We start from the raw sequence: 14,373 nt of genomic DNA, 5'->3' as shown, positions 1-14,373 counted from the left end.
AGACAAAAGTAACTATTTTAAAGGAAGGGGCTGGGGAAGAAGAAGAGGGCTCCCTGCTTCTAGTGAGCAAAGGCAGTGCTTGAGCTTCTACAGCCCTTTGTATTTATTGGGTAACAAGAGCAAGGAGGAAGAGGTAATGATTGGTTAGCTGCTTAATTGATCACAGGTTCATATTATTACTAACAGGCTTCAGATGTACCTAATCAAAAGAAACACTGCACTTGGGCATGACTGCCCTCAGCATTCCTTATGGGTGGCATACACAGTTGGTCAGTTTGCCAACATTCTGCGTTTATGAGAACAGTTTGCTGTTACTCATATGGCCTCCAGTGGTATACTGAGTGGATCTCGACTCTCAATCTTTTGGCCTCCAACATTTCTTATGTTCATGTGAAAAAATATTGAGGTATACATACAAGATTTCTGTATTTTTCTGTATGTTACACTTTAAAAATGTGAGTTCTTAAAATATGCATACTCGGAAAAAACTCACAGAATTCAAGCAGTTAAGTATAATATAAGGACCATTACGATCTGCCCCCAGTCATCTTTTTGGCCGTATTTCCTGGTATGTTACTCCTTGTTCCTTGCTCTGCACTTTCCAAACATTTGTGTATGTGGTATTCTCTCCGGAATACCCTTTGGCACCTGGCAACTCACTTTCATCTTTTAGACTTTGCTCAGATTTCACTTCCTCATGAGGCCTCTCAGAATCCCTCCATCGTTCTATGGACATCCATAATAATTTGTGCCTCTATTTTAGCAGCACTTGCCACACTGCATTGTAATTGTTCATTTATATGTGTGTTTCACTAGATTGCCAACTCCCTGAGAACAGATACTGGATTGTCATTTTCATACTTCAGAGGCTGCTATGGCACCTTACCCATTCATTCATTCATCATACCTACCATGTAAATACTCTGTCATAGGTGCCAGGAGATAAGGGTTAAGCAAGCTTCCAGGAGTTAATGGTGTGTGCTAGATATCACTCAATAAAGCAAAAAGGTAAAAGGTTGAGAGAAAAAGACACATAATAGAATGGAGACAAGCAGACAGAGGTGCACAGACCTTCATGGAGTAACATTGCCATTTTAAGGTGTTTTACAATATTGCCACTAAAGATCTGGAGCTGTGTTGTGTTGCTGTAAGGTTTATATGGGAAATGTCTCTTGGCATTTGTCCTCAGGGTTAAATGAAACTAAGCTGAAGGTCAAATTTAATTCACAAGTATTTTAATAACAAGTCATATCATCTGTTATATTAAAACCAAGCGACAAAAGCTCTATTACACTCTGTCAAATGGTCTTTAATTTTTTAAACCAGTTTAAATCAACCATATTTAAGAGTTACATTCTGCTTTTAATTGTAAATATTTTTCTAAGTAATCATCTTATACCTTATATACATATATCTATAAATCATTTCCAGAAGTGTTCCGACTGACAATAAACTGATACAAATACAAAATACTTAAGAACAAGTTAATGTCTATTTCACTAACTAGTTCAGTTTCACAGAAGTATTTCTATTTTTTAGTATATTTTCACCAATCTGAAACGTCATATTACTATACAAAGATCAAAACAGACCTTCAAAACATGGTACTAATATTCTTTTTTGTATCTTATACTAAAAGGTTTAGAGCTAGTGCAAGAAGGCTGCCTTTTGCAACCTGATCTTAAGACTTTTCTGGTAACTTCTTAAAGATATTAACAATTTATATAAAACGAAAAGATACTACCTAAAGATGCAAGTACTACTATTTTATGTTTCCTAAATGCCAATGATAGCATTTAAAGGTCACTAAGGCCCATCAGTGAACTAGAAAACTGTTTTCTCTTCTTGTCTACATACAACTGATGCATTTTTCCCTTTATCATACGCTTTCCCCAAAGCACAATGTATCCATCAACACTGGCATTAAACTGCTCTTATTAGTAGCAATAAATGGTATATTATAATGGGTATATTCAGCAAATATAATGCATACATCTATAGGTCAAACTGTTAGTATGTCATTTTATTTTTTAAATAGTTCTACTGATGTTATATATAATACAATTCACTTAGCTTAAGTGCATAGTTCTATGAGTTTTGATAAGTGTATACAGTTGTATAATTATCCCCACAATCAAGATATAGAACATTTCTAACACCCCAAAGAGTTCTCCTTACCCCCTAGCAATTGATCTGTTTTCTATTCAAATACTTTTATCTTTTCTAGAATTTCATAAAAACAAAGCCATACAAGGAGTGGTCCTTTGCATACACCATCTTTTGTTGACATACTGCTTCCAAGATTTATCATGTTGTATCAGTAGCTCATTCCTTCTTAGAGAGTAGTATTCCATTGTATAAATAAATTACAATAAGTTCATTCATTCAGTAATTAATATGCATTCAGCTGTTTCTAGATTTTGGCTATTATGAACAAAGTTCCAATGAACTTGTAAATACAAGCATTTGTGTGGATTCATGTTTACACTTTCTTGGATAAATCTCACAGAGTGGGGCTGTTAGGTCTTGGTAAGTTTAACTTTATAAGAAAATGCCAAACTGCATTCTTGCTGCAATGTGTAATTCTAGGTGCCCCATGTTCATATATATATATACACACACACGCAGACACTTTAAGTTCATATATATATACATGTACACACACACACATACTTTAAGTTCTGGGATACATGTGCAGAATGTGTAGGTTACATAGGTATACACGTGCCATGGTGGTTTGCTGCACCCATTAACCTGTCATCTAGGTTTTAACCCCGCAAGTATTAGGTATTTGTCCTAATGCTCTCCCTCCCTTTGCCCCTTACCCTGACAGGCCCCAGTGTGCCATGTTCCCCTCCCTGTGTCAATATGTTCTCACTGTTCAACTCCCACTTATGAGTGAGAACATGCGGTGTTTGGTTTTCTGCTCTTGTATTAGTTTACCGAGAATGATGGTTTCCAGCTTCATCTATGTCCCTGCAAAGGACATGAACTCATTCTTTTTTTCACAGCTACATAGTATTCCATGGCATATATATGCCACATTTTCTTTATCCAGTATCTCACTGATGGGCATTTGGGTTGGATCCAGGTCTTTACTATTATAAATAGTGCTGCAATAAACACATGTGTGCATGTGTCTTTATAGCAGAATGATTTATAATCCTTTGGGTATATACCCAGGAAAGGGATTGCTGGGTCAAATGGTATTTCTGGTTCTAGATCCTTGAGGAATTGCCACATTGTCTTCCACAATGGTTGAACTAATTTACACTCCTACCAACAGTGTAAAAGCGTTCCTGTTTCTCCACATCCTCACCAGAATCTGTTGTTTCCAGACTTTTTAATGATCTCCATTCTAACTGGTGTGAGATGGTTATCTCACTGTGGTTTTGATTTGCATTTCTCTAATAATCAGTGATGATGAACTTTTTTTCGTATGTTTGTTGGCCACGTAAATGTCTTTGTTTGTTTTGAGATAGAGTCTTGCTCTTGTCACCCAGGCTGGAGGGCAGTAGGGCAATCTTGGCTCACTGCAACCTCTGCCTTCCGGGTTCAAGCAATTTTCCTGCCTCAGCCTCCACAGTAGCTGGGATTATAGGCGTGCACTACCATGCCTGGCTAATTTTTGTATTTTTAGTAGAGATGCAGTTTCATCATATCAGTCAGGCTGGTCTTGAACTCCTGACCTCGTGATCTGCCCGCTGTGGCCCCCCAAAGTGCTGGGATTACAGGCGTGAGTCACCACGCCCGGCCATAAATGTCTTCTTTTGAGAAGTGTCTGTTCACATCCTTCACCCACTTTTTGATGGGGTTTTATCTTGTAAATTTAAGAATCTTGTAGATTCTGGATATTAGATCTTTGTCAGATGGATAGACTGCAAAAATGTTCTTCCATTCTGTGAGTTGCCTGTTCACTCTGATGAGTGTTTCTTTTGCTGCACAGAGCTCTTCAATTTAATTAGATCCTATTTCTCAACTTTGGTTTTTGTTGCAATTGTTTTTGGTGGTTTAGTCATTAAGTCTTTGCCCATGACTATGTTCTGAATGGTATTGCCTAGGTTCTCTTCTAGAGTTTTTATGGTTTTAGGTCTTATGTTTAGGTCTTTAATCCATCTTGAATTAATTTTTGTATAAAGTGTAAGGAAGGGGTCCAATTTCAGTTTTCTGCATATGGCTAGCCAATTTTCCCAACAACATTTATTAAATATGGAATCCTTTCCCCACTGCTTGTTTTTGTCAGGTTTGTTGAAGATCAGATGGTTGTAGGTGTGTGGTGTTATTTCTGAGGTCTCTGTTCTGTTCCATTGGTCTATTTATATGTGTTGGTACCACTATACCATGCTGTTTTGGTTACTCTAGCCTTGTAGTATAGTTTGAAGTCAGGTAGCATGCCTCCAACTTTGTCCTTTTTGCTTAGAATTCTCTTCAGTATACGGGCTCTATTTTGATTCCATATGAAATTTAAAGTAATTTTTTCTAGATCTGTGAAGAAAGTCAATGGTAGCTTAATGGGAATAGCACTGAATCTAAACATTACTTTGGGCAGTATGGACATTTTCATGATATTGATTCTTCCTATCCATAAGCATAGAATGTTTATCCATTTGTGTCCTCTCTTACTTCCTTGAGTAGTGATTTGCAGTTCTCCTTTTCTGTTTTTGCTTTTGTTTTGTTTTTTAGACAGAGTTTCCCTCCTCTGCCCAAGCTGGAATACAATGGTACAGTCTCAGGTCACTGCAACCTCCACCTCCCGGGCTCAAGTGATTCTCCTGCCTCAGCCTCCTGAGTAGCTGGGATTATAGGCATGCACCACCACAGCCAGCTAATTTTTGTATTTTTAATAGAGACAAGGTTTCACCATGTTGGCCAGGCTGGTCTTGAACTCCTGACCTCAGGTGATCTGCCCATCTCACCCCTCAAAGTGCTGGGATTACAAGTGTGAGCTACCGTGCCCAGCCTTCACGTCTTGTATTCCTATTTTATTTTCTTTGTAGCACTTGTGAATGGAAGTTCACTCATGATTTGGCTATTATTGGTATACAGGAATGCTTGTGATTTTTGCACACTGATTTTGTATCCTGAGACTCTGTTGAACTTATCAGCTTAAGGAGTTTTGGGGCTGACACAATGAGGTTTTCTAAATATACAATCATGTCATCTGCAGACAGGGACAATTTGACTTCCTCTCTTCCTATTTGAATACCCTTTCTTTCTTTCTCCTGCCTGATTGCCCTGGCCAGAACTTCCAATACTATGCTGAGTAGGAGTGGTGAGAGAGGGCATTCTGGTCTTGTGCCGGTTTTCAAAGGGAATGCTGCCAGCTTTTGCCCATTCAGTATGATACTGGCTGTGGGTTTGTCATAAACAGCTCTTATTTTTTGAGATATGTTCCATAATATCTAGTTTATTCAGTGTTTTTAACACGAAGGGGTCAATTTTATTGAACACCTTTTCTGCATCTATTGTAATCATGCGGTTTTTGTCACTGGTTTTGTTTATGTGATGGATTACATTTATTGATTTGCTTATGTTGAACCAGCTTTGCATCCCAGGAATGAAGCCGACTTGATTGGTGGTGGATAAGCTTTCTGATGTGACCCTGGATTATGTTTGACAGTATTTTATTGAATATTTTCACATTGATGTTTATCAGGGATATTGGCCTGTTTTTATATATATACACACACACATATATATATTTTTTCAAGACAGAGTTTTGCCTTGTCGCCTAGGCTGGATGGAGTGCAATGGGGCAATCTCAGCTCACCACAACGTCTGCCTCCCAGGTTCAAGCAATTCTCCTGCCTCAGCCTCCCGAGTAGCTGGGATTACAGGCATGTGCCACCACGCCCAGCTAATTTTGTATTTTTAGTAGAAATGGGGCTTTTCCATGTTAGTTAGGCTGGTCTCGAACTCCGGACCTCAGGTGATCTGCCCGCCTCAGCTTCCTGAAGTGCTGGGATTACAGGCATGAGCCACCGCACCCGGCCTTGAAATATTTTTTTTACCCTTGTGTCTCTGCCAGGTTTTGCTATCAGGATGATGCTGGCCTCATAAAATGAGTTAGGAAGGAGTCCCCCTTTTTGTATCGTTTGGAATATTTTCAGAAGGAATGGCACCAGCTCCTCTTTGTACCTCTGGCAGAATTCAGCTGTGAATCTGTCTAGTCCTGAGCTTTTTTTGGTTAATAGGCCATTAATAACTGCCTCAATTTCAGAACTTGTTATTGGTCTATTTAGGGATTCGACTTCTTCCTGGTTTAGTCCTGGGAAGGTGTATGTGTCCAGGAATTTATCAATTTCTCCTAGATTTTCTAGTTTATCTGTGGAGAGGTGTTTACAGCATTCTCTGATGGTAGTTTGTATTTCTGTGGGATCAGTGGTGATATCCCCTTTATCATTTTTTTTATCGTGTCTATTTGAGTCTTCTCTCTTTTCTTTAATTAGCCTGGCTAGTGGTCTATTTTGTTAATCTTTTCAAAATCCAGCTCCTGGATTGATTATTTGAAGGGTTTTTTTGTGTCTCTATCTCCTTCAGTTCTGCTTAGTTATTTCCTGTCTTCTGCTAGTTTTTGAATTTGTTTGCTCTTGTTTCTCTAGTTCTTTTAACTGTGATGTAAAGGTGTCAATTTTAGATCTTTTCCACTTTCTGATGTGGGTATTTAGTGCTATAAACTTCCCTCTAAACACTGCTTTAGCTGTGTTGTGATTCTGGTACATTGTGTCTTTGTTCTCAATGGTTTCAAATAACTTAATTTATTTCTGCCTTAATTTCGTTATTTACCCAGTAGTCATTCAGGAGTAGGTTGTTCACTTTCCATGTATTTTGTGGTTCTGAGTGAGTTTCTTAATCCTGAGTTCTAATTTGATTGCACTGTGGTCTGAGAGACTGTTTGTTATGATTTCCGTTCTTTTGCATTTGCTGAGGAGTGTTTTACTTCCAATTATATAGTTGATTTTAGAATAAGTGCTATGTGGTACTGAAAATAATGTATATTATGTTGACTTGGGGTAGAGAGTTCTATAGTTGTCTATTAGGTCCACTTGGTCCAGAACTGAGTTCAAGTCCTGAATATCATTGTTAATTTTCTGTCTCATTGATCTAATATTGAAAGTAGGGTGGTTAAAGTCTCCCAGTATTATTCTCTGGGAGTCTAAGTCTCTTTGTAGGTCTCTAAAAACTTGCTTTATGAATCTGGGTGCTCCTGTATTGATGCATCTATATTTAGGATAGTTAGCTCTTCTTGTTACATTGATCCCTTTACCATTATGTAATGCCTTTGTCTTTTTTTATTGCTTTTGCTTTAAAGTCTATTTTATCAGAGACTAGGATTGCAACCTCTGCTTTTTTGCTTTCCATTTGCTTGGCAAATATTCCTCCATCCCTTTATTTTGAACCTATATGTGTATATGCATGTGAGATGGGTCACTTGAATACAGCACACTGATGGGTCTTGACTCTTCATCCAATTTGCTAGTCTGTGTCTTTTAATTGGTGCATTTAGTCCATTTACATTTAAGGTTAATATTATTATGTGCGAATTTGATCATGTCATCGTGATGCTAGTGGGTCATTTTGCCCATTAGTTGATGCAGTTTCTTCATAGTGTTGGTGGTCTTTATAATTTGGTATGTTTTTGCAGTGGCTGGTACCAGTTTTTCCTTTCCATATTTAGTGCTTCCTTCAGGAGCTATTGCAATGCAGGCCTGGTAGTGACAAAATCCCTCAGCATCTACTTGTCTGGAAAGGATTTCCTTTCTCCTTCACTTATGAAGCTTAGTTTGGCTGGATATGAAATTCTGGGTTGAAAATTCTTTTCTTCAAGAATATTGAATATTGGCCCCCACTCTCTTCTGATTGTAAGGTTTCTGCACAGGAATCTGCTGTTAGTCTGATGGGCTTTCCTTTGTAGGTAACCCTACCTTTCTCTCTGGTCGCCCTTAACATTTTTTCCTTCATTTCAACCTTGAAGAATCTGAAGATTATGTGTCTTGGCATGGCTCTTCTCAAGGAGTATCTTTGTGGTGTTCTCTGTATTTCCTGAATTTGAATGTTGGCTTGTCTTGCTAAGATTGGGGAAGTTCTCCTGCACAATATCCTGAAGTGTGTTTTCCAACTTGTCTCCATTCTCCTGTCATTTTCAGGTACACCAATCAATCGTAGGTCTGGTCTTTTCACATAGTCCCATATTTCTTGGAGGCTTTGTTCATTCCTTTTCATTCTTTTTTCTCTAATCTTGTCTTCACATTTTATTTAAGTTGATCTTCAATCTCTGATATCCTTTCTTCTGCTTGATTGATTCGATTATTGATACTTGTTCTTCAAGATTTATGTTCTTCTCTAAACAGGTTATTCTACTTAGCAGTTCCTGTAACCTTTTATCAAAGTTCTTAGCTTCCTTGCATTGGGTTAGACCAAGCTCCTTCAGCTCAGAGGAGTTTGTTATTACACACCTTCTGAAGCCTACTTCTGTCAATTCATCAAACTCATTTCCATCCAGTTTTGTGCCCTTGCTGGAGAGGAATTGTAATCATTTGGAAGAGAAGAGTCATTACGGTTTTTGGAATTTTCAGCATTGTTGCACTGGCTTTTCCTCATCTTCGTGTGTTTATTTACCTTTGATCTTTGATTCTGATGGCTTCTGAATGGGGTTTTTTGTATGGGTGTCCTTTTTGTTGATGTGAGGTGCTTGCTGCAGACAAAGGGAATACAGAATGGGTAGTAGAAGGAGGAAGTCATCAATACTAGTTATGACCATGTGATCAGCTGCAGAAATGGAGACTATAATTGTCATGAGTATTTCCTCCATCTTTTGCTAAAAACATGTTTGTGCATGTATATACTTGTACTAAGAAAATATCTTTATTTCCTTTTCCTTTATCACGTGACAAAGATTTACTGACTTCATATTGGCATTTAAGTACTGCTAACTTTATGTAATAGTATTTGGGTTGGGAATTGGTGCGTTTCTGGTTGTACAAAGGATAGTTGCATTATGTTAGGCATAATTATGACCTTATTACTGTCTTTATTAGAAGCCTCAGGAGATGTGTATGGGTTCAAGTTGACAAGGGGTGGACTTGTGATGGTGAATACTGAGTGTCAACCTGACTGGATTGAAGGATACAAAGTATCGATCCTGAGTGTGTCTCTGAGGGTGTTGCCAAAAGAGATTAACATTTGAATCAGTGGGCTGGGCAAGGCAGATCCACCCTTAATCTGATGGGCACAAACTAATCAGCTGCCAGAGAATATAAAGCAGGCAGAAAAATGTGAAAAGGAGAGACTGGCCTAGCCTCCCAGCCTATATCTTTCTCCCATGCTGGATGCTTCCTGCCCTTGAATATCAGACCCCAAGTTCTTCAGTTTTGAGACTCAGACTGGTCTTCCTTGCTCCTCAAGTTTGTAGACAGCCTACTGTGGGACCTTGTGATCATGCAGGTTAATACTTAATAAACTCCCCTTTATATATGTATCTGCCATTAGTTCTTTCCCTATAGAGCACCCTAATACACCAACTTAAAGTCCGATTCCTTGAATTACAAAATGCCTATCTATGCAAACATTCCTGGAAGTTGTTAACAATAACAATCTACTTTTGTGAGTTAGGGAAATAAATGGCTGGTCTACCTGCTCTAATTTATGCCTATCCTTGAAAGTTTAATAAAATTCTAATACTGTATAAGATCCCATGGAACAAATTAATTTTGGATTTCCCCCCTAAGAATAGAGTAAAAGGCCCGGTGTGGTGGCTCACGCCTGTAATCCCAGCACTCTGGGAAGCAGAGGTGGGTGAACCACTTGAGCCCAGGAGGTCGAGACCAGCTTGGCCAATATGGTGAAACTTTGTCTCTACAACAAAATACAAAAAATTAGCCAGGCGTGGTGGCACACACCCATAGTCCCAGCTACTCAGGAGGCTGAGGTGTGAGGATTGCTTGAGCCTGGGAGGCTGAGGCTGCAGTGAGTTGTGATTGCACCACTGTCCTCCAGCCTGGGCAACAGGGCAAGATTCCGTCTCAAAAAAAGGAAAACAAACAAAAAAATACAGTGACAATGGAGGAAATATTTTCACCTTTACAGGTAAGACTATTAAAATTTTTTCTCAATATGTTTCTTGACAACTGAAATGCTATGATTACATCTATAAACAGAAAAACATTATGGAATCATGATGTAGAGCTTAAAGTAATTTATATATATATATATATGAAAAATGCAATCAGATGAAGACAAGCTAAAACACCTTTTAAGTAAAAGGAAACATATCTTTTCGTTCCTTTGTCTAGAAGTCTGAAATATTCCAAGTTTCATAATCATACTAGAGGTCCATGAATGTCAATACCTAGTATGTACACATTTATACAAAAATGGCTCTTCTGCTAACAGTTATGTGTCAAAAAGATCAAAGTGTACCTAACACAGAAACACTACATAAGACTCAGCTATGGCAAGAGATGGAGTCTCTCACTTGTTTAAAAACATCACTTTTTAATTAAACTTCCTGTTTAGAAAGACCATATTAAGTAGAATTTATAGATTGATGTCACAATTGCAATGTATCATAAGGTGACTATTCTCCAGTGACCCAGCCCTTCTAATTAAAGTGTCCCTAAAAACCTTCCTCCACAGGACAAGGAGAACTATTTGGAAATGAAGCATGCTTACTAAAGTCCTCTGTTACATTCAAAGGAGATAAAACTAGATTGGCTTTGCCCTCAACGACCAGCAGGTAGACATGGCACTTGGATTTAGGTCAAGGTTAGTGGAATTGATTTCTGAAGCTCACCTAAATTTGGGAAAAAAGAAAACACAATGTGTGGGCTATGTCACCACCAATGGAGCACGAATACCCCCTTAGAGAGGCTTCCCTGTCACCGGACTTCACTGTGTTCAGTCAGGGCAGAAAGGATTCCAATATTACCTTCAATTGCTCCAGGGCAAAAGATGAACCATCTTGCTTTAAGTTTTCAATAATTTCTTCCATGGTATTGGCTGAAAAACAACTATAAAAAAACGAAATGTGACTTCACCAATGTGTAAGTGATTTCCTGTTTCATACTGATGAATCTGAACATAGGTTTTCCCCCACCTCTATTTCAATAATGAAGAATTGTCTTACCTCTTTAATAGGACGTAAAAAGAAAGAGAGCACTGCTTCCCTGGGTAAGCATTTGCAGTCTACCTTCACTAACAAAATAAAATCTAAATTTTATTTTTTTCTTTTGCATTTTTGCATCTATTATATTTCCATGTAAAGAGATAATTCAACAATGAAACATCGATGCTTCTAAATCGTAGAGATGGTTGTCTTATTCTCTAATACTTTTCCTCCCCTTGTTTCCCAAAGCCAGTCTGTCAATCTCTCAAATCACTGCACAAAACCTTTTTTGCTGAGCGGCTTGTCAAGACTTTCAGACAAGATGAATTTAAAAAGGTAAAAGTTAATTCAATTATTATTTTCTAGCTTCTCTTCCCCACTTAAAAAGATATTTTGCACAAATACAAATTCAAATCACTGCACAAAATCTTTTTGCTGTTCAGCTTGTTAAGATCTTCAGAGAAGATGAATTTACAAAAATAAAAGTTAATTCAATTATTATTTTCTAGCTGCTCTTTCCCCACTTTAAAAAAAAATATTTTGTACTAAGATGAATTCTCATGGTAGATGACTTAAATATAATGAATTTATTTCACCCAGAAAGAGAGGGAAAGAAGCTACTTTCAAAGGTAAGTGAAAAAAAGCCCTATGCTGGCCAGGCATCAAGCCTGCAATCCCAGCACTTTGAGAAGTCGAGGAGGGCGAATCACCTTAGATCAGGAGTTGGAGACCAGCCTGGTCAACATGGCAAAACCCCGTCTCTACTGAAAATACAAAAGTTAGCCAGGCATGGTAGCAGGTGCCTGTAGTCCCAGCTATTCAGGAAGTTGAGGCATAAGAATTGCTTGAACCCGGAAGGCGGAGGTTGCAGTGAGCAGAGATTGTACCACTGCACTCCAGCCGGGGGACAGAGCGACAGGACAGGACAGAACAGGACAAGAGAGAGAGAGGAGGGGAGAGAAAAGAGAAGAGAAGAGAAGAGAAGAGAAGAGAAGACAAGACAAGAGAAGAGAAGAGAAAAGAAAAGGGAAAAGAAAAGGAAAAGAAAAAGAAAAGAAAGAAGGAAAAGAAAAAAGAGAAAAAAAGGAAAGGAAGGAAAGAAAACTCTATACTATCTGATCTCAGAATTCAGTGCACTAACAAACACAGTGTAATTAAAATGGTAATTACAATGTTAGCAAATTCATTTTAACATAGTCTTTCCAAAGGAATATATAACTGAGATCTCTTTTTAGGTACCTGTTTATTTTGTCCATGTGTTCCTCAAGTATAAAAGACTTGTCTCGATCAATCTTAGACTGTTTGAAAAGAAAAAATTTTTAATAACTTTGAACACAATTTTTTAATCCTTAAAAATTCATATTTAATGATACCCTTTGTGAAAGATTGTCACTTGTCACTTTCAGTCAAATTACATCTAACTGTCTCATGAATAACTACCACTGTATGATCAAAATTCAGACAGCACGTAGAACTCTAGACTAGCTCTTAAAAGTATCAACAGCAAAAATGTTTTAGTATTATTATTTACATGTATAAATATATGTAACCACTATTACATTTAATACATTATCTCTAAAATTTATCTGTGAATTTAAGGATTGTAAGGCACCTGAAAGGTCAACCTGCCCAAATTTCCATCCTAGTCAGAAATTCCCACCATATGCCTGGTATGCCTACAGCTCTGACCTTCAGGGAGAGAAAACAGCACCTCTCAAGGAGGAGCTCACAAATGCTGGAACAATTGAATAATTAGGTTTCTGTTGTTAATTCTGGAACAAAACCCAATGCTACCATGTTTATAGTTCTAGTTAATCTCTTTCACCTTAACCACTTCTCACATGACACAATTTTGTGTCCCCTCATGATCCAGGTCCTTCTTATGGTCAAGTTCCAGTTTATCAAGGTTATTCTTCCAAGTACGGGACACTTATCTTAGCTGCAGGTGTGGCTGGATGGTAGCAAAGTACAAGAGGGTTCTGCAGGCCCTTGATTGCTTTGGATATACTTTTCTTAACTGGACTAACTCTTGAGTTAGTGTTGAGACAGGCCTATGATTGCAACTGATTCACACTAAGCTCCAATTATATAAGACTTTTTTTTTTTTTAACCTGTGCCATGTAGCCTGTTTCTTCTACTCTGTACTTAATGAATTTAGTACTTTGGGTTAAAACACAAGATTTGCACTTATCTTTTTTAAATTTCACATTGCTACTATTGAGCAGATCACTCTAAACTCTAAGGGTTGTTTTTTCATCCATATTCTTTTTCCTAATTTATTTTTCTTAGTTCTAAATCAACTTGATCAAAATGTCTCCAAATCACTTGCGAAAAATACTGAATAAGTCTAAGATGACTTCCCTACAAACTAACTCCTATACATTTAGTAGAACTCTTTGATAAGCCTGTCAACCTCCACAAACCATAATTCATCCCATATTTACTCAATTCAACAGCAGGAGACTATCAAATGCTCTGATAAAAACAAGTGAAATCCTCATGCGCTCTGTATTCATATTCTCTCCACCAAGTACTTGGTGGCCCCGCCAATCTGTACTCATGTTCTTCAGTTCCGGGTAATTATTTTGGTACTATTTCTCTAAATATTTCCTCCCCTCTATCTTCTCTATTATGAATTCCTAATAATTAGATTTTGGACCTCTTGGAATAATACCTCTAGTTTTCCATTCTCTCCCTTTCTATTTCATTATCCTTTTCTGTTAGAGTTTTCCTCAACCAAGGATTTTCATCTGTTCTGGGTTTTTTATTTCCCACTTTTGTTATCATTTTAAAAATTTTACAGGCATAACCAGTACCAAGGTCAGCCAGTAGCCATCAACATCTAGGCAAGGCCCTCCAGCAGCAAAACAATTATGACTCACTGAAAACTCAGATGATCATTAGTATTTTTAGCCAAATTATTTTATAATTATAAATTAGTAAGATATGTACCTGTGTTTAGAAATGATGCTCCTGCATACTCAACAGACTACAGTACAGTGTAAAAGTTTTTATGACTGCTGGAAAACCAAAACATTCACGTGACTAGTTTTATTGCCATGGTGTGGAACCAAATTCAGATTATCTGAGGCATGCCTATATTATTCTTTGAATTATCTTTATAACATCTGTTGTTAACAGGTAAAACATTTTCCTCTTATCTCAAGATAACAGTTATAGATTGGTGTTTGTCTTTTTAAGTTTCCTTCTTCTTGCATTAACTGTTTCCTTCCAGTGCCTTTGTTGTTTGTTTTGGCCTAGGAATATTT

The 14,373-nt window shown here is 37.7% G+C and overlaps 1 protein-coding gene across 2 annotated transcripts in view; it reads right to left on the bottom strand.

Annotated features, from left to right (window-relative positions):
• Positions 1-14,373, bottom strand: part of HIBCH (3-hydroxyisobutyryl-CoA hydrolase) — a 117,433-nt gene that overhangs the window by 31,375 nt on the left and 71,685 nt on the right. For both annotated transcript variants that reach the window (XM_033230851.1, XM_033230852.1), the window contains 2 exons: positions 12,344-12,402; positions 10,928-11,009 (listed from right to left, as the gene is read on the bottom strand). In XM_033230851.1, the coding sequence (XP_033086742.1) occupies positions 10,928-11,009; positions 12,344-12,402 (141 nt within the window). The remainder of the gene's footprint in view (positions 1-10,927; positions 11,010-12,343; positions 12,403-14,373) is intronic.

This window comes from Trachypithecus francoisi, unplaced genomic scaffold, assembly GCF_009764315.1.
Source record: "Trachypithecus francoisi isolate TF-2019V2 unplaced genomic scaffold, Tfra_2.0 Lachesis_group13, whole genome shotgun sequence".
Lineage (NCBI taxonomy): Eukaryota > Metazoa > Chordata > Mammalia > Primates > Cercopithecidae > Trachypithecus > Trachypithecus francoisi.
Note: the sequence above shows the minus strand (reverse complement) of the source record. Positions and strands in the feature narration are given on the sequence as shown.